The sequence below is a fragment of the Protobothrops mucrosquamatus genome, unplaced genomic scaffold (assembly GCF_001527695.2).
Source record: "Protobothrops mucrosquamatus isolate PMUCROS unplaced genomic scaffold, P.Mucros_1.0 scaffold39, whole genome shotgun sequence".
Lineage (NCBI taxonomy): Eukaryota > Metazoa > Chordata > Lepidosauria > Squamata > Viperidae > Protobothrops > Protobothrops mucrosquamatus.
The window spans coordinates 378,020-404,001 of NW_015386421.1; the positions used below are offsets into that span (position 1 = coordinate 378,020).

A 25,982-nucleotide genomic window follows, 5' to 3' on the forward strand; every position below is an offset into this window, starting at 1 on the left:
TGACCTAGGGTGGATTTTACATTGGGTTTTAAATATTCGGAAGACGCAACATTAAAATTCGGTTTAATTCGGTTTTAAGGGGGGGATTGTATATATGTTCTGGTTTTAAATATGTTGTGCGCCGCCCTGAGTCCCTGTCGGGAGAAGGGCGGCATATAAATTAAATTAAATAAATAAATAAATAAATAAATAAATAAAATTATGTTTATTATTTTTTGCTTTTAACTTTTGTTACTATGACAAAATTCTCAAGGATCAATGAGAAATGGCCACCTCAAAATGTATAGCTGGAAGAAAGAATTGTATTAACCAAGCTGCACGGGCCTTTTGATTGTCATCTAGGTGCCTCTGTTCATGCTGCACAGTAATTTCTGGATTCCTTCAATCTAGCAGAAAATGAGTCTTGGTTTCATTATTTTAGTAATAGTTTGGCAAGAACAGGGTTATAATTTCTGTTCTCAGGCTGCTTAGAGTGCAGTGAGTGATGGCATCTAGCATTGAAGGGAGAATTCTGACTATATGTCTCCTGCCTATATTTGGCTCATTTCTGCTCCCTCTTGGGTCATATGTAACAAATTAAGGAGTATCAATTACATCCAATAGCCATCCTGGAAGTTGTCCCTCTTTGACTTTTTAAGGAAGCGGATGCTTTTTTATAACCAAAATTTCTGCACTCAAGTTGACTTTAGTACATATAGATGGTTCTTTTTCCTCTTCACTAATAAAAAGTTTTTTTTCTAATATTCTTAATTTTAAAAATAGTCCTGCCTTTCACCTTATTCATTCATTCAATTTATACCTTACCCTTTCTTAGGAGTTCAGAACAATGTGCCTAGCATCCCTCCTCCCATTTTCCTCACAATAATAACCATGTGTGATAGATTGGTCTAAAAGAGTGACTGGCCCAAAGCCATCCTATAAGTTTCAGGAGTTTGGTAGACTTGAATTTTGGTATCCCCATTCCTGGGGATACACCTTAACCACCATGCTACATTGGATGTCATTTATTTATGTCACTTACTAGAATCTGTTTCATCCTGGTATAAGGAAAGACTACTATATAACCAGGTATATGCTTTCCTTGCTCTCTAATCCAGGGGTCTCCAATCCCCATCCGCAGCATCCAGAAACTGGTCTGTGCAAACAAGCAAAGCCCCATCCACAGGATGCAGGCATTATGCAAAACTATGGCCCCTCCGGTCCGCAAAAAAACCTTTCCACAGAACCGGTCCCTGGTGCCCCAAAGGTTGGGGACCTCTGCTGTAATCCATAGGTGGGTGGGCAGCATGTACCTGGCCTGTTTTTGTGATTTTCAATGCTTCCCCAGAGCTGAAATACACCATCAATTTTTGGCAACTTTTGGCAACTTTTTTGAATAAAAGACATAGAAGTGTTATGCCTCTAACAGGTTGTATATTAATTTTGAATAACTGCTTTAAAAAAACCAAATATTTTCCCATTCTCCCTCCAGTAGCATTACCACTGAAAATACCATAAAGAGCCCATTTCTTGTTCCTTTTCTAATTTTCTCCATAACAATTGCTGTGACAGCATAATGGCAGTTTCCTTTGATGCATTTTACTTAATAATCTACCTGAATAAGTGAGATTCAATACATGTATCCTGATTCCCATGGAAAATATATGTAATCTCTGTATTAGTGCCTTGAGTATATATTTTTCCCTCCAAAGTGAGATGGGGAAAGAATAAAGATATTAATAGACTTAAGTCAAGACAATGTGGTTTTGGTTGTGAAATATTATCCCAAGATTGTTGAACTTAAGTAATAAATTATAGCTATTATACATTTTATAAATAATGGCCTACCTCAAGTGGTAATTTTCTTGTAAGGTAGTCCCCAATTTTATGTTTTGTTTGAGTTAAAAAAAAACAAACATCAATATTTTACCAGTTTTTGACAAGTAAATAAATGAATATAGGGAAAACACCTCCAGGATTCTTAATTGACAGATTATCAGTATGCATTTTAAGGAGTATCTGGTGTGTTAATCATATGCTGAGTCAACTCCCTGAAAAGAGATTGTGTTACTATTTGCCAAGGTGCTCTATTTATAATATTATCTTTTTAAAATCTTCACTTTAATGTATTCGGTTTGCTACTATATCATGAGTAGAAATACACCGCTTTTCACTAGAAATGTCAATCCATTTCTCACAGCAGTGAGTTGGCTTGATGAATCTAATAGCTTGCATAGCACATCTGGGAAGTTAGCTGGCTGGATGACAAGCTTAAAGTAGCAGTGGATGTCAGAATAAAACTGATGTCATTTGTAATAGAAACATGTTTGGCAAGATTGCTACTTTTCTTTATTTTGAGTATATACTCAGTTTTGTTCCCAGAAGCCATGAATTTAAACTTGTTAAGTTGCACAGAAAATGTTGCATCTGTGTCTGTGTGAATAGTCCATTGTGTTAAACATAAAAATAGATAAAATCAACAAAATGCTTTCTGATCTAACTTTAATGGTAATATGGTAATCTCTCTAATATAATTTTCTCTCTAGCCCAGAGAATCCATATTGAACTCCAATTTATGGTATGTAGAATGACTCAAAGATACACACACACACACACACACACACACACACACACACACACAAGATATAATATACACTGGACTAGAAGCTGTTACTCTATTATAAGAGGACACGTTTTATAATTGAGACAAACTTTCAACTTGTGTCATTCAGATATATTGGAAAGCCATATTGATTGGGAATTATGGCAATTGTTGTTCATTGCCAGTTCACAATACTGCTTGGTAAATTGCCATTGCCATATTGTCTTGAACAACTCAAGAGTTTTATAAAGAGCTTTGGAATTATTTCATGGGAAGTAATATTGGAATATATTAAATAAACATGTTTAAAGACAGAGAAGTCTCAAATGGCTTTAAGCCCTGGTCTATGTTAAAACAGAATTCAAAGAAAGATTCTCAATTGGACTCATTTAGATCCACTACTAGGATTTGTGCAAGGTTTTTGTGAATAGGTGTGGAGATGGAAGACCAATATCAATAGACACTTTGATACCTGTATCAGGGGATCCTAATATCATAATCCATAGGAAAGTTCTTCTAGGTCAACTCTTCCAGTGAAAGAGTGGGAATCCTAACAGAAGTGACCAACCTGTTTTCAACTGTCATTTGTGTCTAATAGTATCATAGATATCTGTTACAAAAGCTACGAGTGGCGCAAAGAGCCATGGAAAGATACATGCTTGATATTACAAGATAAGATAGAAAGACCTGCACATGGATTAGAGAACAAACAAAAGTATACGATGCCATCAAGAGAGTAAAAGAATTGAAATGAAAATGGGCTGGTCACATAGCAAGAAGAACTGATGGCAGGTGGGCCAAGGCAGTCATAGAATGGATCCCACTTGATAAAAAGCATCCACGAAAGAGACCTAAAACAAGATAGATCGACGACGACAGCAAGTATTGTGGGCCCAATTGTCAAAAGAAAGCTTAGGACCATATAAGCTGGAAACATGCGGAAGAGGCCTTCATCCTGCAGTGGATAAACAATGGCTAAAATGTTGATGATATCTGTTACTTTCCAGCCTCAAGTTAGACTAGAGCTGTCACATCATCTTCCACCTTGGGAGGACTGCTGTTGAATACCCAAGTGATTAGTGAGGCGAGAAACATTCACCCAAGGTTGGATGGCATCCTGGATAATAATTGTGGATTTTGAAAGAAATGAAGAAGAATAACTATAAGATTTATATGCAACTTAACTGAGCTGACTTGCCAGATCTTTTATAGTCATTTAAGGACAGTTCATTTGGTGTCCCTGCTGCTTTTTGATGAACTTCAGATACAAGTTCAAAATCTTATTTCTTCATATTGCCTAGAGATATTATTGCTGCTGAAATTATTATTGTGAATTGTTTTAGCACACTGTTGCTGTCTTATAATTTGTAAGCCATTTGGAACACAAATAGTATAGATATGTGGAATAAAAATTTAAAGAACGTATTGCTGAACCTGTTAAATCTGGGCCCTTAAACAAGAGCTGCTGTTTTGCAGCTCATGCATAAGCCAGGTGAATTTGCCTTAGCAAATGGTATAGTTTTGTTCTTACAACAAGATTATGAATGAGGGAAAGCATGTGTGTTTAGTTAAACCCTGCTGCCACCTACCACATGTCTCCAATTTAATGCTATTTTTTGTGAGAATATGGCCAAGTAAAAGAGAAGTTAAAAAGAAAGTAATAGAACTAGTTGAAAATTAATCATGAAGTGATTAGGTGGTTTTCTTAATAGTGCCTGATGTACAGAGCTAGGGACAAGCTGAACAAATTTTAATTAATCCCATGGAGGGTTTGGGATTCATAGACTACAGCACAAAACGTTTCACTCACTGCCCATCTTATATAATGCATGCATTAGAGCAAACTTGTTCCAAGGTGATATTTATATACTGTACCGTCATGACACAGATTTTACAGGACATTCCCTCAGGAGAAAAGAGGCTTGCTTCCAACTTCATAGTTTGCAAAGCTGCAAATAATGTGACACTCATGTGGAGATGATCAAATACATTATATTATACTCTTGGGATGGTATTTTCCTTTCACAGGACTTGCTGAGTGCCTCTCATATTAGCCATGCATGCCACATTTATCCCAGTGTGCAGGACCATGAGCACTAGATCCCATAAAAGGACAGATTCCCATAATGTAGGCAATCTGCACTAAGCAATGTGTTTCAGAATTAATATAAAGAGGAAGAATTAGAGGAAACTCAAACAAAGATAGTAACTTTATCCTTACAGATCTCATATTAGCCACTCTGAAAACAGATATGGCATCACATGAATATGGAGGTGTGTTCCATAATCTTTGTGGAAGTTGGTTACTATTTAAAAAGGGCCCAAATACAGAAAATATTCTCCTTGTAAGATTTATATTTAAATCCAATAGCTCTTGCCAGAGACCAACAAAAAACAGCCAGCAAGATGCTTGCTTTGGCATTGGGCCTGGACAGCTATGCTTCTGGAGCTCCAGGATGAGTTCTGCACTGCATTATACTAATAGACAATGTCGCTCACTGACACCTTAAGTGTCCTTCGCCATTATGGAACACCCAAGTAAGCAGACCACCCAGAACCATGGCACAGTGCCCTGTGACCTAATGGAAATGCCCACTGAGTGAAATGTGTTGCTTTTTATGATACCATGTCTCCCTGTTATCCTACCAAAATACTAAATTCCAGCATGAAAAATTGAGTCATTTCTATTTATTACCCCTCTCATGGCTTCAAAACAGTTCCTTATTTTGCATAATATGTTTTAGAGAGAGTAACAGTGCAGAAGTGTTAATTCTTTTCCAGAGTAAACAGCGATAATGTCAGAAAAACAGAAGATAATAGTGACAGCTCTAGGACAGGTCAACCAAAAATCTATGAGATCTCCAAGCTGTCTCAGATCCCAAACATAGAAAAGACAACAATTTCACATAGAATGTTCAACTAGGAGGTTTCAGTTTTACAGATCAGTCAACCCCACTTCTCTTTGCCTTTCCCAGGCAAATGCTTTACCATATAGCCAACAGTAAGTAAGTGGACCAGAATATGCTCCCTGCAAAGTGCAGCTTAGAGTTGGTTGATATCCCAGATTGGCATTTAAATGCTCAGGTAGAATAGCAGATGTAGTCTACCTCTTGATATCTGCAGACTGACTATAAGGCAAGGATTGATCACCCATCTAAATAATTGGTATATAGCCTCTAACTATGGGCTGTCTTTGCATTGCTGCAATCTGTTTCTTGTTTGCGAACAGTGCATATTTCAGCCTCCCTGATTATTGGGACTCTTCCTAGGTGTTCGTTTTTGTCCATTTCTGTTTTCTTGGACTAAAGAGAATGCAAAGCCACAGTTTTTTTTTGATACTCTCAGTATTTTAGGCAAAAGAGGCCCCTCCCCTGTTAACTTTGCTCAACACACTTGATTTATAGATAGATAGCAAGCTCTGAAAGTCAGCAGTCCTGGCACTGTGTAAATCAGCTTTTCTTATTTATAGTTTCAACAGGAAAAGGAATTATTTCCCAACTCTTTACATTTCTTTCCGAAGCAATCGACCACCCTGTCCTTTGGTTTAAAGCTGTGTAGCTTTACCACAAAAGAGTGGCGGGGAAGAGAGAATGCAGCCTGGAATTACTCTGCTATAAAAACTCCAGATTGTGTGTTCTTGGACGTTGCCTTTAAAATAGCTTCCTTTAAGGCCACACAAGAGATGGCCTGTGTCTTTGGCTTCCTCCCACCCACCCACCCCCCAATCTCTGACCTCTTAGAAAAATAAATAAAAGATAAAGCAGGGTCTGGAATGCTGCAGAATGAGTATACATTTTACTCTCTGTTGTTTTCTGCTGGGATTAGTTGTTTACAATGAGAGGGAGGTGCAAGTTGCAGCCTTACTGAAATTAGAAGCATTTCAGAGTTATCTTGTTAGGTGGTCTCTGCTTTAAAGACTTGAATCTACTGCCTTCCCTTTTGTCTTCTTGGTCATCATTTCTCCATGTGCCCTCTGTTAAAGAGACATTTTCATCATATCTAAACAATATGCTAACTGTGCTTTTGCTATTAACCCAAAAGTAGGTTAAATTCTGTCTTATGAATGTAAAAGGTTATCAACTTTTAGTTCTGCTTTAAACAAATTTAAATAAACTTTTACATTCTTCAAAATTGAAATCATTGAACAAATATTCTACAGGTTATATACATATATGTTAAGGTTATACCTCAATTTTGAATTAAAAAATCATAGAATCATAGGGTTGTAAGGGTCCTGGGAAATCTTCTAGTCCAGCACCCTGTCCATTGCAGGTATTCTCATACCATCCTGGGCAAATAGTCATCCAATCTTTTCTGGAAAGCATCCACGACGTATGGAGCTTTAATAGCTCTCACAGCCAGGAAACTCATCCTTATTTCAACTCTCCCTGCAGAGCATCCTTTGATTGGTTCATGTTTTATCCTTGGGTGCTATGGAGAATAAATCCATCCTCTATGCCAGGTCTTTTCAACCGGTGGTACACGTACCACCTGTGGTACATTAGCATGTGGCAGGTGGTACGCAGCCCTGCCTAGCCAAGTGTAGTGGGGTAGGGAATGAGTCAGTGCAGCGCAGGACTTACTGTGAGAGAGTCCTCCGAAGCTGCAGAGTGGCTGGGGTGAGGCAAAGGCCCCAGGCTCACTTCCAGCTCACCCGGAAGAGAAAGGAGGGGCGGAGACAGGAGAGGCTATAAAAAGAGGCAGTTTGGGCAGGAGAGGGAGAGAGATAAAAAGATGCAGCCTTGGGAGGAGGCGGAGTCAGCTCTAGCTGCACCGAAGGGAAAGAAGGAGGAGAGTGGGGGAAGAGGAGAGGAGATCAAGCAGGCCGGCTTGAGCCGATCTACAACTTCTGTGGCAGCCATCCATGCTGGCAGCAACAAATTGGCAAGAAACGCAGTGGGGGGGGTTCGCCCTCCACGTGGAATGAAGAAAGGCAGCAATTAAGAAAGGCAGCATCGGCTGGAGGTGAGGCAGGGAGGGAGGGAGGGAGATGGAGAGTGGAAGGATTCTTATGTGCTTTTGTGACTTTGAAGTTCTGGGATTTGTGCAATGTGGGCTTTGTGTTCTTAACATCTTAAGGAGTGTTCAGCAATTTCTATTTGGCTGATGGCTGATGTCTCGTGTTAGCTTCTATTGCTCTGCTATTGTTAGCTGTAAGTTTTGCTGCAAGGAATTTTGAAATATTTTTCTCCTGAATGGATTTTGCCTGTACCATTCCCTTACTTATGAATGGAACCATTTGGGGAGGCTGCCTTAGCTGGCAGCCAGTACTTACTACATTTTTTTTTCTTCCTTAAGTGCTGGCTGCCGGCTCCTTAACTTTCCTTTCTAGCCAGTAGCTAATTCTTAAAGGGGAATGCGCCTTTTTAAGCTACTTTCCTCAGTGGCTTGTCTTTTCCGTCTCTGGAGGCTTTTTCTTGTTTGATGAATATATGGAAGAGGGAAAACATGGGGGGGGGTTCAAATTCTTCCTTCAGAAGGAGATGGGAATGAGAAAGAGGGAGACAGGGAAGGAGGGAGGGAGGGAAGGAAGTCCCGCCTTAGCATTGGCCACCAGCAGCCCTGCCATTGACTTTGCTTGTCAAAAGGTTGCAGAAGGGGATCACATGAGCCTGGGACACTGTGACCATCATAAATATGAATCAGTTGTCAAGCATCCAAATATAAATCACATGACCCTGGGCATGCTGCAATGGCCATAAGTGTGAAAAATGGTCATAAGTCATTTCAGTGCAGTTTCAACTTTGAACAGGTTTTTTTTTGGTGACAGCTTGCTAGGTGGTACTCAAATATTGCCATATCCTAAAAGTGGTACAATTGGTGAAAAGGTTGAAAAGCCCTGCTCTATGTGATGCTATACCATCATACATGGAAGACTGCTATCATATCTCCCCTTAACTTTCTCTTCTTTAGGCTAAATGTACCCAGTTCCATTACCTATTCTTTATAGAATTTGGTCTCCAAATCCCTTACCATCTCTGCTATTCTTCTTTGAACTCTTTCTAATTCTTCAACATTTTTTTCTTTTTTGTATTGTGGTGACTAGAACTGGGCAGTGTATTTACCAGTATGACATAGAGCAGTGTTATCATTTCCTGTGAACTTGACCCCATAATTCTGTTGATGCCAACTGCATTGGCTCTTTTGGCAGATACAGCACAGTATTTGATAAATGAATGCATGTTTTTGCACAACCCTTTATTTGTAGACATGCTTCAGCAAAGTAAAGCAAATGAATGACATATACTTCAGCTCACAAGATGGAAGTTCCTTTCCCTCTCTTTCCTGTGTAGCTCTTTTGTACTCACTCCCAAATCAGGACTATATTGCCCCCATTTTTAGGATCACATTGGTGGGTCCCTAGGAAGTGGACAGGAGGAAAAAAAGGTACTGTAAGGACATTTATCAGTCATGTAGATCAGTAGACACGGTTGAATTCAAGCCAGTATGTTGTAACGTTAGAATCCTTCCACTAGATATACAAAAGATCACGTTACATGTGACATCTGGAAGAATCAGAGATAAGTTCTGGAAAAAGTTGCACAACACTCTCAATAAATAAATTCCAGGGAAAATTTATTCTGTTAATTGGCATGGATGCTGGGAACAAGATGAGAGAGTACAGAAAAAGCAAACAGATCACTTGGACCATTTAGATATCCAAGAATGAATGAGAATGATAACTGATGAGGATGTGCTTAAAAAGACAATTTATTTGTTTTGAATACATAGCTTAAGAGCTTATGTCAGTGCACATGCGAATGAATTAAAAATTGAAAATGAGTGCAAAAAATGCAGATGACAGGAAGATTTTCTATAGAGAAAGAGTTGCAAAGAATATAAGAGAGAGCAAGGAATGGTCAATAGACACAGAAGAATGCAAAGAAATTTTGATGGAAATAATTGTTTTGGAGGTAGATGAAAAATAGCTAAAGTAGGAGCCCCCCAGCAGAATGAATAGAATAAAAATCAATGACAATTTGAAATGAAACAGAAGTGAAAAATGCTGAAAGCGATATTTATGTATGGGAACTATAGGTACATGGCAAACAATGGAATGATTGAAAGGTACAAATGAAAAAGGAGAAAATTTGTGAACTTTAGTAAGGCTTTATGCTGGGCAGGGGAATGCAGATTTTTGTTTCTCATCAGGCAATATATATAAGAAAAATGGCTTATGGCAAAAAGATTAAAAGAAGTTGATGAATTGTGTACCATGATAGACTATCTAATAAAGATGGATGGAATGTTTGTCAGAAAGTAAAATTGGCTGGGTTGAGGAGTATCTCTCTGCCTGTTTTCTTATATGGAAGTGAGAATTGGGTATGTTAGAAGAAACATAAAAGTAAATTGTATGCAGTGGAATAGAGCACATAAGAAACACAACAACAAAAAGAGACAAGCCAGGAATGAATGATAATGAATTATTGTGGATTGAATACTAACATGAGTGATCAGTATGTAAGAAATATGTTGAGACAGCTTGGTCATATAGAAAGAATGATCAAAGTTCCAAAAAAAGAATGAATGGATCAAGAAGAAAATACAGATTGATAAAATATGGAGAGATATAGTGACTGGTATTGATATAAATGACATTTAGCAATATTTCTTTTTTTCTAATCCAATGCATAATTTCCTTTAATTGCTATTTCTTATTTGTTTTTTGCACTTCGCATACGTTTACTTATCCAAAAAAGCATACTATAACATGTATAAAATGTACATTATTACATTACAAATATTATCACTGTATTCCATTTGTAAAAGATCAAGTTAAACAGCTGTTTCTAGCATATTAATGTTAATAAAATTACCCAAAACATGTAAGAAGGCTCTAATCCCTGTCAGACTCTTTGTTTTGCCAAATGTTTTCATATTTCATTTTAAAATTAATTCCATATTTGTAAACAGCAAGTAACAATTGACAATACATTTTGAATAAAACTTATTTGGAATCTTCACAATTACAATTAATGTTTCATAATTGATTAAAGTAGTTCCTTTTGGGGGGGAGCATTTCTCAACTGAGAGAAGCTCTGGGTTAAAAATATTGTTGAATGTTTTCTCCTCTTTTTCATGTATCAATTTTCACACTGAAGTTTTAGAATTCATATTTTACTCCAATATTGGTACTTTAATTCCCATAATTCTGAGGGCGTCTTGCTGGATGGGGGTTACAGGTAGTCCTTGACTTAGAACCATTTTTTTAACAACAGTTTGAAGTTACAACTGCACTTACAACCAGTCCTGGCACTTAGGACCATTTTCAGCATCTTCACATCATGTGATCAAAATTCAGGCACTTGGCAATGGGCATGTATTTACAACGATTGCCATCTCCTGGGATCACATGCTTTTCAACCTTGCCAGCCAACGTCTGACAAGCAAAATCAACGTAGAAAATGGATTTGCTGGTGTGAATTATATAACAGCCACAGTGATTCACTTAACCATGCAAAAAAGCTTGTAAAATTGGGTGCAACTCACTTATTTATTTTATTTTATTTAGAAAATCCATATTGCCGCCTACTCACACATGGCCACTCAAGGTAACTTAAGAACTGCCTTCCTTAGCAACAGAAATTCTGGTCCCCGTTACCTGTATGGAGTCATACCCAAGCACATCTAGAGGGTATTAGGTTGAGGGGGCTGCTTTACCTCTGTGAGAGGGTACAACTTCACATTTATAACTGATTTGTTCCACTGTCTTTTACCAATAATATAGTCAATTTGATTTCTCTGGGCTCCATGTGCCCTACTAGGAAAGATACTCTGGGCATACACTCCTGGCATTCTCCACTTATCCTTCATAGGAGCAGTTCATGCCGCCACAAGGCAGAGCATAGCAGGACATTTGGGGCAGACTTAGCCATACCCCAAATTTGCAAAGTTTTATTTGCAGAATATGCTGCCTGTAAAGTTAACGTGGTGTCAGAGAGGTTAGCCCTTAACTGCTCAAAACATAAACTCTTAAACCTTTTCCAACTTTATGATGAGGTGTGCCTTTCTGTTGTAAAAGCTCTAAAATCATGGTTTCTGAATAATCTGTACCATTAATCTTAGAAACCACTGCTTCAAATATGTTATTGTATAGATAGCTGCTATCAACCCACTTACAAGGGCTAATATTTGTTAATATTTGTAATTTTATAAAGCTGCACTGCTCAAAATTGAAAATTAGAAGGCCACAACACAAAAGTGCTTGTTGTATAAGAATATAAATTTATTTCTAGTTCTTTATCCTGATAGTAGGGAAGGACAGAAATGAGATTGAAATTCAACAAACATATACTTCTTCTCTTGGCAGTCTTTACGGTTTGATTTTCAAAATGTGCACAAAAAGGCATTTGCAAGTAATTTCCAAATGGCTGTATTACAGCTGTCAGTGAGTGGAAGGAACACCCACAAAATGTGCTTCAATTTGTTTTCTACTCCTGTGGTAAATACTAGCCAAATTGCTCTGTTATGTGGCAGGGCCATAGCAGGAGCTAGAATTATTAATGTGTGCCTGAAATCTTACATACAGAGATTGTATCATCCTGTTGCCAGGGGAAATGTTACTCTAGTTTTGCTAGCTTCCAAAATGAGGATTGCGCTTTTACCGATTCTTTCAACTTCAGTAAATGTGTGCAGTTGTAGGGTTGTTTTTTTAATTCCAGCAATTCCTAACAAAAGAATGATCTGTATGTTTTTATACAACAAACTGAAAGTCACACGTAGCTATTGAGATATTTTTTTAAAAGTTCCATAGGCTCAACGTTATAAAAAAGATGGAGGGGTTATTATATTACGAGCCCTTTCATGATGATTTCAAACTAACTTGCAGATTGATTAGGATTGGTTTTGCCAGTCAAAATGTTGATATATAAAAGTTATGTACCAAATATATATGTATGTATGTATGTATATATTGTCCTTAATTACGCTAAAAATACGAATCCCGGGTATACTCATATTCAAGAAGATAATCGAACACCAGGATAAAATACAAACAAAACTATTTTAATACACTTAGCTTTCGTCAGCTAACTGCCAACGTCATCAGAGTAAAATGTTGATGTTTTGGGAGATTGCTTATAAAGCCGGCCGTTTTTGCGCTCTGCTCAAGTCAACACACACCGATAGGGTTCTGCATTATAGGAGCAACCATCCGGTGTCACACAAAATTGGCTGCATTAGGACACTGTTTAAGCGGATCAATACTCACTGCAATACTGACAGAGCAAAAGCTGAGGAGAAGAATCACCTGTATCGTATCTGCAGGCGGAATGGCTATCCAGTGGAATTTATTAAGAAGTACAGCAGACCGTATGAGCCTCGCGGGAGCCAACACATAGACACGCCTATGGCATGGACAACATTGCCATATATCAACGGCGTGTCAGAGGCAACGGCGCGGATGTTAGCCCCATATAATATTAGCATTGTCCATAAACCAGACCAAACTCTGCATTGTAAGGTAATGCACCCCAAAGAGCCTCTCCCCAACGAAGAAAGATCCTCAGTGGTAAGGGGAGAGCCCCCAAGATTTTCTTTATCTAAATTACAGATAAAGAAATACAATGCAATAATGAGACTTTAACTTCCCCGACTTTCAACTTTCTTGCTATGCATACATTTTGACTTCTATTTCTTTATGGAATCCAAGTGGTCAAAGTCAAAAACCATAATGGACATATTTATGAAAGTTATTATGGGGCTCCTGATATAACTGAAGTTTGGTTCCTATTTTCTAGTCAAAACTCTACTTCATGGTATAAGGCATAGTTGGAAAACATTGAATGGAAATGCAACTTTGAGCCTTATTCATGTGACAGATTTATATATTGGGAAATCTGAGTGAAAATTGTAGATAAATCTTTTAAATTCAACAACAAAGGTATTAATTAGCTAAGTTTTAAATCATTTAACTTACTGCAAGAGATATTCGTATTTTTCCAAACTATAGAAAATTGCAATATACTCAATCAATCATGATTGGTTTTCACAATTTGTTCAAAATACATTAGCAGCATCTATTTCAGCACTGAAATTTGTTTTGGTTGGATGATTCCAAATTTATAGTATTTTGAATAGAATACTAATCATCTAATCATAAGAGAAGATGACTTTAATACATATTTTCCCATTTACTTATTTTCTTGTAACCTTCTGGAAGGAGGCTCCATGTTATCCGAAGCAGAACATCCAGATTCAACACAGCTTAGTATCAACCTTGTGAACTCTCAAGTTTCCTTCTTCCACTATGTGTTCAAAATGGACAGTGATTAATATTTATATGTATATGCGTAGTAGTGTGTGTGTGTGTGTGTGTGTGTGTGTGTGTGTGTGTGTATTTGTGTGTGTATAGCATGTGTATATGTGGGTTATGTATGTGTATGGGTGAATAATATACTTTCTTTTGAGAGCAGGCAACAGAATTTTATTTTTAATGTGAGCCAGTGTGCTCACAGTAAAAAATGACAACAATAAAGGTTATCCTATCTCATTGGGCACATTAGAAAACGTGTGTAAGCCCGTGGATCGATGACATTTTTATCCTGTTGCCCATGTGAGGGGGTGGTTAATCTTCCTGCCATCATTGCTGGAGCAGTTGGAAAGGAAACAGCTGTGTCAGTGCAGCAGGAATAAGAAACCCAGGGAAAGAGCTGTCTATTCAGACTTTCCCTTAGAATTAACATCTCAATAAGAGGCTTTGCCAAGGCAACCTGAGCTAGATGACTCCATCATGCATAACTCTGTCTTATGTGAAAGGGGAGGTTGCTGGCCTAAGAGTGAGTCAAGTCCTTCCTGTTCAAAATATTTCTTCCTTTTCATACCATAGACCTACTCTTCCCTAGACTGTAGGGGACGTCACTTTGGCTGTGGCCATAGAAGACCAGTTTCTACTTGTATGACAAAAATTGGTGTTCTTATCAAAATCCATTTGCATTTCTGAAGCTTTAAGAAACCAAGATCTCTGTTGTGATATTTTAAACTTACTATGGATGACCTGCCTAATTTATCAGCAATATTTCAGTGGAAGAATAACCATAGCAACCAATAGGACTTCCCATAACATCATTCTAGTCATTGTAAAAAGTTGTACCTTGCTTTTCTTTCTCATTCCCATTGTCTTTTCCTTCTCTACCATGTCTTTTTAGATTATAACCCTGAATACAGAACTGTCTGCTTTTAATTATTCTGGGAGCTTTCAGATGGAAAATGTGGAGTATTAGCATAAGTAGCCTTGTGGTTCATCATTATAAAACCCCTGTGGAAGGCCTGCAAAATTATTTTGTGGTCCAACTAACTGGAAGCTACCCATTAACCCCTTATAGGACTGAATTTCTGTCCGCAGATTAAAAGAACACGGTTTCTCCTTTTCCATGAGGACTAGAAACTCAAGACTGTAAACAATATGATACAACATGATCGGTGTGAATAACTGAAGAACTGAATTTTTATTTTTCTATTTCAAGACAGCTGTCCTATTAATTGTTATTTCCAGAGAAAGAGAATTCATTGCCCACAGGGACAATCTGTTTCACTGTTAAATAGCTCTTATTCAAGGGAAGTTTTCCCCCCGTAATATTTAATTAAAATCTGTTTGTCAGCCAGTCCTCTTCATTGCCTTCCAGCAATGAAGGCTTCCAGCTATTGGGAGACTGCTTTTTTACTTCTCCTCATTCTTTTCCCTGGCAAAACATTCAAAAATGCTTGTTTTTAATAGGCTCTGTAGATATCCCACTTTCCTAACCTGCTATTTTCTGGATGTTTCAATGGTATTCTTAAAATACAGTCCCTAGTGATGAACACAGTTCTGCAGATATAGCACAGTTAACACAAAGTGGGGTAAACCAGCCACTTGGTGTTATTTGGGATAAATTGGGATAAATTGCATGAGCATTTCATATTGTGTTGCTGGCTCACTTTCTTACTATTTCATATTCCATATTATCATCCACTGAGGTACCTAAATCTTCTTGGACATGCTGCTATACTTGTACTTGTATATTTGATATTTTATATCTAAATGTTAAATGTTACATATTTGTTTAATTTAGTCTCATTTTATTGAGAGATTAAATTCTCTAGTTTAGTTTCAAGCTACTGCTTCATCTTCCAAGATTCAATCTTCATTAATTACGTTTACTGTCTCATTTAATAAGGATATTGTAGGAAATACTTTGTGTTCTTACTATTTCAGTATCCATCAAATTATTGATTGCCAGGAAAAGATGATTGAGTTTAATCTGGCAAAACTTATTTTTGACAAACCAATGTTGGCTCCTAGGAATTAGGATTGTTAATTATAAAAGTACTTTGCCAATATTTTAGAATTTATACCCCATCACTCTGAAGGAACTCCTCATATTTGATATCAAGATCTACCAAAATATTTTTTGTTGATGGTACCCTCGTTATTGCCAGATAGTGTCCCCTTTCTTTACCCTATCCTTTTCTGTCTTGTAGGAAGGAGTAATTAAAACATGCTTGTAACTCTCATTCCTTCATTTTCCTACCTAGAACCTCATAAATTTTAGAAACTTTTCTAGGCACATTCTTTGTTCCAACATATAGATGAGCAGTAAAGGATAGTATCCAGCTGTTTGTGTTAACTCACATCTTGAATACAGTCATTGGGAGGCCAAACTCCAGTCATCAGGATATGTTTGCAATTGGTGTGCCTTCATTCCTCTTATGTGAGGGATATGATCAACACACTTGTGTTTCTATGTGGATCTGAGTGTTTTCATTAGTGCTTCTTGATTTATTATCTGCCAATAGTCGAGGTTCACAAGAAAAACCTGGTACTACTATAGAATTTCAATGGCGCTGAAGGCCTCCTGTTTTGGGTCATGTGTCATGTTCTTGAACTCCTGGGCTACCATATTTGGGCTGCAAACATCAGATGGCAGTTAGTAGGTCTTTGTTGTCATTTTTTTTTTGGCCATTTGGATTTTTGCAGTCCAAATATGGTGGTCTTGCTTATTTCTTGCCTTTTGTCTCCTCTCTCTGCCTTTCATTCATCCAGTATATGGGGGACATGCAGTGAAAATACCTGAATCTCTTTCAGTATTTTTCCTGCAGAAGGCAGAGCTTCCATTTTCTTGGGAGATAGTTTACATTGTTCTGGGGCAGAAAAATAAACACAGTTCACAGGTCATTGATTGCTCCCTCAATGTAACTGAGGCCAGATTTTCTAAAGCCATATAACAGTTTTCTGCATTTCCTTAAACTTCCCCACTATATTTTTTTTATATAAAGCTTCCCTTTTGTGTGCTTCCTTTGTGATGTCTCTTGTAAATAGAAATTATTTAACCATGCCCACCAAAGTTGTCAACTGTGATTGACCATTGGCTTTCCAGAATTTTGGATAGAAGATTTTTTTTGTACTTTCATTTATCTACTCTTTAAATGGAGAGAAAGCTTTAATTTTCTGCAAACCATATACTTTGCCACTTAAATATATTGCCTATCTCTTCCCCACAAGGCTTCCATCAAGAGCAATGAGAATGATCAAGATGACAGCTGCAGCCATGTGATTGAGGCCTGGCCCCTTTTGGACATGCATTGTGGGTGCACCATGTGTAAAAGGGGAGGGGCTTCCATTGCAAAGTCACAGGTGCCATCTTGACTTTCTGAACCGCTGCAAATGTTCTGCATCCCCATCACTTCCGCACTTACTTGGTTATAATAATGATGGTTAATTTAATGTCTATATTTGTTTTAAATCCTCATTTATCTTTACAGATGCAATTTACAGAATTGTGTTGTTTGCCATCATGCTGTGATAGAGAAAGGAAGTGACCTCAAGGACTGTTTGATTGGAAATAGCCAGCACCTGGAAATTAATTGTAAGTGGAATCTAAGCAGTGATTGTTAAAAAGGGCTGATATTGTAATCCAGTATTTCTCAACCTCAGCGATGCTGGGTGGGGAATTCTGGGAATTAAAATTCCACACATTTTAAAGTTGCTGGGGTTGAGAAACATTGCTATAATCCATCTTTGTTCCTGGAATTGTCTTCTGTAGCTATGCAAATGAACTAGTTCATTTTTAATCCACTCTATAGATTTAATAACACAGTAATTGTAGAAGGAACTGCCAGAAGCAATGCTTTAGAAGTCCAACCCAAATTAAAATAGTAGAAGCACTGTTGCTCACTCACTGTGTAGATTAAAATTAAATTTCAGAATGACAAAACTTAGGTCATGGAAAGAGTAATAAATTGCACAAAGTATTGGTAGGTAACCACTTTTATGAGACCATTTGAATATTTGCAGAAAGCATGCAGAATGTAGAGCTTAATTATTAAAACCCTGTCTTAAAGCTAATTCCAATAGTTTATGCCAGTCCCTTATAAAATGATACCTGCTATTCAGGCTTTCAAAATGTGTTGTTGTTTTTACTAAAACTCAGAAATGTACTTGCAGGAGCCAAGAGCAAACCATTAGTTCAAGTGAGAACATGGTTGGACCAGATTCAAACATATATGTCTACCAATGTTCTTTTTCAGTGCTCTGGTTTAAGTATTATTGATAGAAAACCAGGAGACAACCCCTTGGCATTGTATTGAAAAATCACATAGACATGTACTTTTTGCCTAATCCTGTGCTAATCTATGGGTGCCTGTATATAGGTGACCCTATGCCCAGATCTTATACTCTGCCAAATTACATAGTGCAGCCTTAGCATAGTGCTGCATAGTTTTGTTAATCAACATGATGCTGTGTGTTGGGATCTAAGCAGTTCATGCTAGGATCAAGGTGAAACAGAGTTATTCAGACTAAAAGCATGCCCACAACAGACTTATTTTAAGAATGAAGTGCTTTCCTTCATTACGTTTCAAGGAGTGTTGGCAACTGTCCCATGTGAATTGATGAGGTTCAGTTTGACAAAGGACAGCTGTCTATACTATCCGTTCTCAGCCTGAAGCTTTGTAAAGAATATCTGAAGTGGTGTATTCTCCTTTGCTTAGGTGTGGGCCTGTGAAAAACACTACAGGCTAGCTGGATATGCTGCTGGTGGGTGGGTGGGGGGAATGTTTAAAGTTTTTTTTCCCCACAAGCAATGTGCTTCTAAGGTCTTCAAAATTTGTAATGGAAAGACTGGCTGAGTTTGTATATACACTATATTTACGTTTATTGCAGAAGTATTTACACTACGTTTTTGTCATTTAATTTGGATACTAAGGCAGTTAACTCTCCAGAGCACGGACAAACCCTGTGCAGGATTTTTTTTTTGTATTTGTGATTTTTGAACAAATTTATCCCTAAATTTGTGGGTCTGAAAGTTAGAGATGGATAATATTTTAAAGCAATCCATAACATCTTTTTGAAAGACAGACAGACAGACATATATGTGCACATGCACATGCACACACAAGCACACACACAAACATAGAAAGTGTCGAGGAAGCCTAGTTGACTTCATCATTTCTTTTGATATTGAAAGTGTCCTATGCCTTACTTCTGTCACTTGGACGTTGTTCTGCGTTCCATCAAAGTATAGCTTGCTTCAATCTCTCTTTTGCTTTAAACATCGGCTTTCAAGAATAAAGCAACCTTCTTTAATTCTTAAGCCTTAATATAGACCTGAAGGATGCTAATTCAGGAAAATATATGCCTAGCATTACAGAGTAATTTGTTTGGTGGCTGGTCTATTTTTACAGCTAGAAGGAACTATTTTCTATCTTCGCTTTATTCTGCTATAAAAGTAATTACAGTTTCTCTTTTTACCCCATACGTTTTCTATCTTAATTAAATATTTGGTAACTTCTTTTCTTCTTTTTCCTCTCTGATGAACAATATCTTAAATTATGAAACATCAGTAGTTTTTATTGTCTTAATGTGAGCCAGGAAGAAAATGGAATTAGCTTTGAGGCGTCTATTGGATTTTTTTGGTTCTTTTTTTCAGTTTAAAATATATAGCCAAAATTCAGAATATTACTACTCAGAACTGTAGTATTATGTTTTGTTATTTAGTTACTTTATGTTTAATTAAATCGCTTCACTTTGCCATTTTATAATCTTTTCATTGCAAATTCTCATTTATATTCTGATAACATATTTCTGACCCTTCTTTTCCGAGGTGCTGAAACACTGCCTCCTTAAAGTGTTTCCAGAAGTATGAATGTTAGTACACCTTTTACTGTGTAATAGTTTTTGAAACTGAAGATCCAAGATCTTTTTTAAAAAAGAAATAAGTATTGTATATAAATGATCGTTGCTAGTTTGATAAGTTGCTTTATTACGGCACTGTAAGTTAAAAAAAAACATAATCAAGATAAATTGATGCTATCCATAGTGATATATATTCTGCTTTCTGATGTCTGTAACATACATAGTTAGCTTCTACATTATGTTTAATCAGATTCTCTTTAGCTAGTAGCTGTCAGTAGTCTTAATCCAAATTCCAACAGAAACCATGCCTCGACTGCTTGTCACCTAGTGATTTAAAATTCATAATTCTTCTGTAATAATGATTATCCTTTAGTCAAGAGGTCCAGAGAAAGCTCCTTTGAATGCAGAAGTCTATCCTGGATTAGAATCCACCATAACAGGAAACTGTTCTGTGTGGCCTGAGATTCTTTGTAAACAGCCTATGTGAGTCAGAGACCTTGTTGTTAGCGGTCCAAATCACCATATGACATTTGTATAATAGCAACTGTGCATCTGGAAGGTCTTAGAAATTTTACTCTAGGGAACCGGCTGTGTACATCAAGTGCCATCTGTATATGACCCGACTCTCTGATTGTATATGAAAACGCCCTTGCCAAGAATCTGCAGTCGCATATATCTCCTGTTATTGCTTCCTACTTTCCCTTCTAAGATGGGCCAGGGAGCCCTTCAAGTGCAGACCACCAGCTTTTACGCTCACTGGTGACGACTGCAGAGCATTGCTACACAACTTGCTCTTTCCTTTCTCTGCCATGACTTAATTTAGAAAGTTCCTCACAAAGAGTAACCAGTTAGGCAGACAAGATAGAAGTACTTCTGCTGTAGAGAGGCACCTGTGAGAAGGCAAAGTAAGGTAGGACAAAGGAAAAGCATTACAAAAATGTAGGTTATCTTCTGGCATGCAAATAATTCTTCCTAGTTCAGTAAGACTCTTCAGCAAGCAGTCTATTTATTCAATCTTTTATAACTGTCAAAAGGTGTAAAAGAGATATTTGATGTGCGAAAATCTTCTCTTCATTCTCTTCATCTTGCTACTGCTACAGTTAATTTTAAAATCTACCCACAAACACGCCTTTCACTCAGCTACATCTACACGGAGAGATATTTGTGTGCTTTTTATCTGCAAAGCAGCATTCAGTGTAGTTTAGCATATTACCAAATAGTACAAAAACTCCCACGTTAAAATACAATATTTAATTATAATTTATAAAAGTGATAGCCTTCGGTTACAAATGCAAACTGTAAGGAATAGAATAGGATACTTAAAATCTGGAACCGGGAAAAAAAAGCTTGTCAAAAACAGCGATGTTTCAGTAATCGTTTTTTAAAAAAATTATCCATTGTACCTATGCTATTGGAGAGAGAGAGTTCTAAAATGTTGGTTCCCCTACTCTGATTTTGAAGATAAACGTATGGCTGATCAGCACTCACAATTCTGCAGAAGATATTAATTCTGAAGTAACCAAACAGAGAGACACATTTCCCCTAGATAAATGTAGGCAACCTGATTTCATAGACTAAAATCTATGATAAAGTCCTAAAATCCCTCCCGGGTGAACATTATGGATGTTGTAGTCAAACCATCTGGAGTTTAATAAACTTAATAAACTTAGCCAAGGTATCAAGGAGTTTGTGGGAAAATAACTTAAATACATAAGCTTCTTCCCTCTCTCAGTGGGTTGTATGAAAGTTCCCCCTTGAAAGAAATCTCTTTTTTCCCCTTTCTCCTCTCTACTGAGTCCAGTGAGCTCCGCCATTTTGATTGTTTCTCCTATGAATATTGCTTCTCTTTCCTTCTGTCCTAACTTGCAATCCTTGGAGAGGATTAAGCTTCCAGTTTCCCCTGGCACCTACTGAATGTTTTTTCTTTCCCAACAAAAGAAGGACACATCAGCCCTTTGGTAGACCTAAGCAGTGGTCTTCCTCTCGTTGAAAGCCTCTCGCACTTTCTTGGCTTTGAAATATATGGGAAGCAGTCCGGGTCACCAAATGGTTACTGAATCTATTCTTTCCTCCATAATAATTACAGTATATAGATATCATGTCAGAACTATGGGAAAGTGTGAAATTCAGGTTTTGGAGCAGAGCCAGTAGTTTCCTGCTATGGTTAGAAAAATGGGTATTTATTCCTCACGTCCATGGAAGTTTATTCATTGATTTAAATAATTTATTTATTGCTTTCCAGGAAAAGAAATCTTAAATAGATTTACAATTAAAGTTACATTTAAACAATGGGTTAAAACATTTAACAACAACATACTTTAAGGCAGAGGTCCCCAACCTATGGGTCGTGGCCCACTACCTTTTGGCCATCGGGCCGTGTGAGTGGCTGGCCAGTGCATGGGCACATGTGTGCATGCTCAGCCCCTGCCCTTGTGCCTGCCCTAGCTGAACCACAAATCTCGCGCTAGCTGAGCCACAAGCCGCAAGCTGGCGCTAGGAGAACCGTGAGCCTCTCGCCAGCACTAGGAGCCCCATTTGCGGAGTGTGCATGCTCACGGCCCCATTTGCACGCAGCCACATTTGCGTGTGTGCACGTGCGTGCATAAAGGTGCCTGTCCTTCCCTTTCCCACCAGGCCGCCAACCCAGAAAGGTTGGCGACCCATGCTTTAAAGCACTGTATTTTTTTATTTTTGTTCAATCTTATCCAGTTCTCAAGGACTGCCTTGACAAATCCCTGCTATTTTCTTGGCAAGGTTTATCAAAAAATGGTTTGCCATTGCCTCTTTCCTAGGGCTGAGAGAGAATGACTGGCCCAAGGATACACAGCTAGCTATGTGCCTAAGATGGGATTAGAACTCAGTCTCTTGGTTTCTAGTCTTATGTTTAAACCACTATACCAAACTGCCTCTCTAGACATTATATAAACAGTGAATAAAGAGAAAATCAAATCAAACAGACAAACAATAGAAACTTAAAACTAAAAGCAGGAATGAAAAATTGAAAATCACGATAGCATTAACACATTAGAGGTTTGGAGGAATAAAAGAAAAGGCTTTGCTTGATGCCAAAATATATAGTAATATATTGGCTGGTTTAGGCATCCATCAGGACTCACTATTGTTTTGCAGAAATGTTTTATGGAGGTATATTCAAAGGAAGCCTGACTATCAATTGATAGTTGAGCAGTTTTGGGGTGTGGGCTTAGTGCTGCTCTGGAAGCCAGCGGGAATGTGCAGAGTGGAGGGTGGCTTTGTGCCATAAGCATCAGAGAAAAGGTTGGTTCTTTCTCTTCTGCTTCACCACACAACCCTTCACCACCAGCAGCGTTGCTGGTCAGCTGCCCTTTGGGAGGTTGAACCAGGTCTCAGGACCAATATAAGGTTTTGGTGTGGATTGAAAAAACTAAACTTCCCTATTGCCCAAAGTGATGGAGGACAGGGGCCAGAGGAGCGGGGTTATGTCCACACCAACTTTAAATGGCCAAACAGTGATGAGTTGATCCCATGGCCAAAAAGAGCACTGGCTGTGACATCAGCAACACAGTTGGTAAAGCATGCCAAATTGCACCCACAATAAAACTACCAATGTTCGTTGCTTTGATGCAAATAGGAAAATGCCCTGAGTTCCATCCACTGTCAAAATAAAATCTATGAGTGGAACATATTGGCCATATGTTCTTGTTTTCTGCGCTAAATAGCCTGTTTCCTCTTTCTCTCCTAACTACGTGGGATTTCCAGAGCTCTTCTCTCCTATGTGTACACCACCCAGAGATTTGTGTTGGGAAATATTAAGCCAAGCAGTGAGGAGGTCGCAAATGGGGAATTAGCTTTGAATTCTTGCACGGCCACAAGAAACCCACAACTGACCCTCTCCCCAAAGCTCCCTAGAGCCTTGTTTATTTGGTCCCAAGAGAAGGCAAGCAGTCTGGGGAGATTCCTGAATAATAGGCAGAATATAATAAAGCAATTAGCTTGAACTCTGCACGGATGGATCTGGTTGCTTGTGCCTGACATTCTAATGAGTGTGATGGGCAGTTTCAAATTTTGATAAATTAATATGCAATTCTTGCATTTGCTCTTAGTGTCATCAAAGCTCTTATGCTTTCTATTGCCTTAATATTTATTGAGGTAATAGGGACCAAAAGACCTGCACTTTAAAGCCACATTTGTGGAGATGCATACACGATCCTTCGTATGTCTACATTTCTGTAGCTTCATTCCTATGCTCGACTCAATGTTTCTTTTTAAATGCTATTATTAAAAGTATCTCCAGTTTTTAAAAAGTGTTCATACATAGCAGAGTCTTTCGGCAGTGCTATATAATAGAAGAGTAATTTAGTGCCAGGGACTGTACTGTATTTTATTTAAAAGGATTTATGAAACACTGTGTAATTGAGTGAGTAAACTGAATATTTTTGAGCCCCTGAGGGCTGGAGCTTCGTGGTGGTCCTGGGTTTTGGCCCTAACCCCTTCTTTCTTTTCTTCCCACACACTCCTCCTTCTCTTCCTCCTCCTCCTTTATGGCTTAGCTTTGCCACCACCAGCAGCAATCTGTCTGGGGCTAATTGAGCAAATAACAAGGAGATGCTTTCATATTCCCCCCCAAGGCAGTGTTTTCAAGGAGAGATGCTGCCAGAAGATATCCGCTATTCAATGGTGGGGGGGATACTTTGTCATTAGTATCTAGTACTATGTTAGAGTTTGTTGGAACAGAGTCATTGTTGTCCTTATGTTTGCTCAAATTGCACCGATATATATACAATACTGTAGTCCATAAACTGCAAGAGCTCAGATTTTCTGTAAGCTTGTCACACTGACATTTTTCAAGGTCTGATTCTTCTTGCACTCCCCGCAAAATAAGTGCCGCATTCTCTGAGTCTAAGCCGTTCAGGTGGGCGCTCCTGGGACCCCTGTGCCAGGCAACCTGCCTCCCTGACATTCTGTTGTGGCTCCGAATCTGTCTGGCAGAGATGCTCTTGTTCTGAAACATTCATACCGACAAATTCTGGGACAGTTTTGAAAGTACCTTCTTTAATCCCTCTTTTCTGTGTGGTTTGAATGCATCTGTAGCCCTGCCAATGGCAAATAAAAGACAGCCTGGTTAAAAAAATTTTGAGGAGGTGGAGAATTCGTAAATTCTTATCTGGCTCTGAGAACAGAATGAAGCCAGCTGAAGGAGCGTTGCCTCTCAACCAGGAATTGAAAACTGATTCTGGGCCCGCTTCCACATAGGGCTAACCCAAGAAAGTTGAACAGTGCTTAGGCTTGGAGAGCACTGCCTTCCTTTTATGCTTAGGTTATGTGATTCTGTTCCTGCCAGCAAAAAACTGCTTCTCCCGTTCCAGCTGTGTTACTTGACTGCAGTGATACAGACATGAAAGTTTTCTCATTCAAGTTCTGAAATCAGGTATTTGACTCAGATTGGAATATTATATTTGAGGCTTTCACTTTACCCCCATCACCGCCATACGCACCACATAGTCTCTTTTGCGTCACAGTGTACAAAGCATAACTTTTAAACTTTTATCTCTCCCAAATGCTACCTTTTTTCCCTTCTCTTTCTCTCTCTCTCTCTCTCTCTCTCTCTCACACACTCTCTCTCTCCTTCTCTGTTGCAGCTAAACATGCAAATGAAGTTATTATGGGCACTGAACAGCTGATGGAAATCTGAGTCTGGCAGAACTGAAGAATGGATTTCTGGCAACCTGAACCAATAGCTCAGCTGGAGATTGTGCTACATGAATTTCTCCTGGCATCACTGACACTGACAGCCACTCCTGCTCCGACTTCTTCTTTACCTCTTAATAAAGAAATATTTACAATGGCATCTGTCTGTCTCCTTCATTTAACTAGTTCCCTGCTCCTCTTCTCATTGACAGGCAGGCTGCTTTGCAGAGGATGATATGGGTTCTTGTAAATCCAATGAACGCACTTTGTTGCCAGCCAAGCTAAGAGCGAGGACCACACAGATTGTGTTCCGCCAAAAGAACAGCTGAGCCAAAGTAGCTGCAATGAAAGTGCCAGCTCCCTGAGTACCACTAATTAGAAAAGGAAGGTAGTACATGTTGATTCAACTTAGCATATGAGGTTAAAAAACATTAGATAAAGAGAGAAGAAAAAGTGACGAAGAGTCAGAAAAATACTCTCTATTATATCAGTTTGGACTGTGAATAGCAGTGCTTATCTTTTTCTTGAGTGGAAGTAATTACCAGCTTCTGTTGTCTGTAATTCCAAAAAATATTGTACAAACCATTTCAATCATAAAAAGCTGTCTGGAAAAGAGAGGAAAAA

At 38.2% G+C, this 25,982-nt stretch overlaps 1 protein-coding gene across 2 annotated transcripts in view; it reads left to right on the forward strand.

Moving 5' to 3' along the window:
• Window positions 1–25,505, forward strand: part of EIF2B3 (eukaryotic translation initiation factor 2B subunit gamma) — a gene marked incomplete in the record, with an annotated part of 93,421 nt that extends 67,916 nt beyond the window's left edge. For both annotated transcript variants that reach the window (XM_015811312.1, XM_015811311.1), the window contains 2 exon segments: window positions 17,321–17,424; window positions 25,310–25,505. In XM_015811312.1, the coding sequence (XP_015666798.1) occupies window positions 17,321–17,424; window positions 25,310–25,362 (157 nt within the window).
• Between the last annotated feature and the right edge of the window lie 477 nt (window positions 25,506–25,982).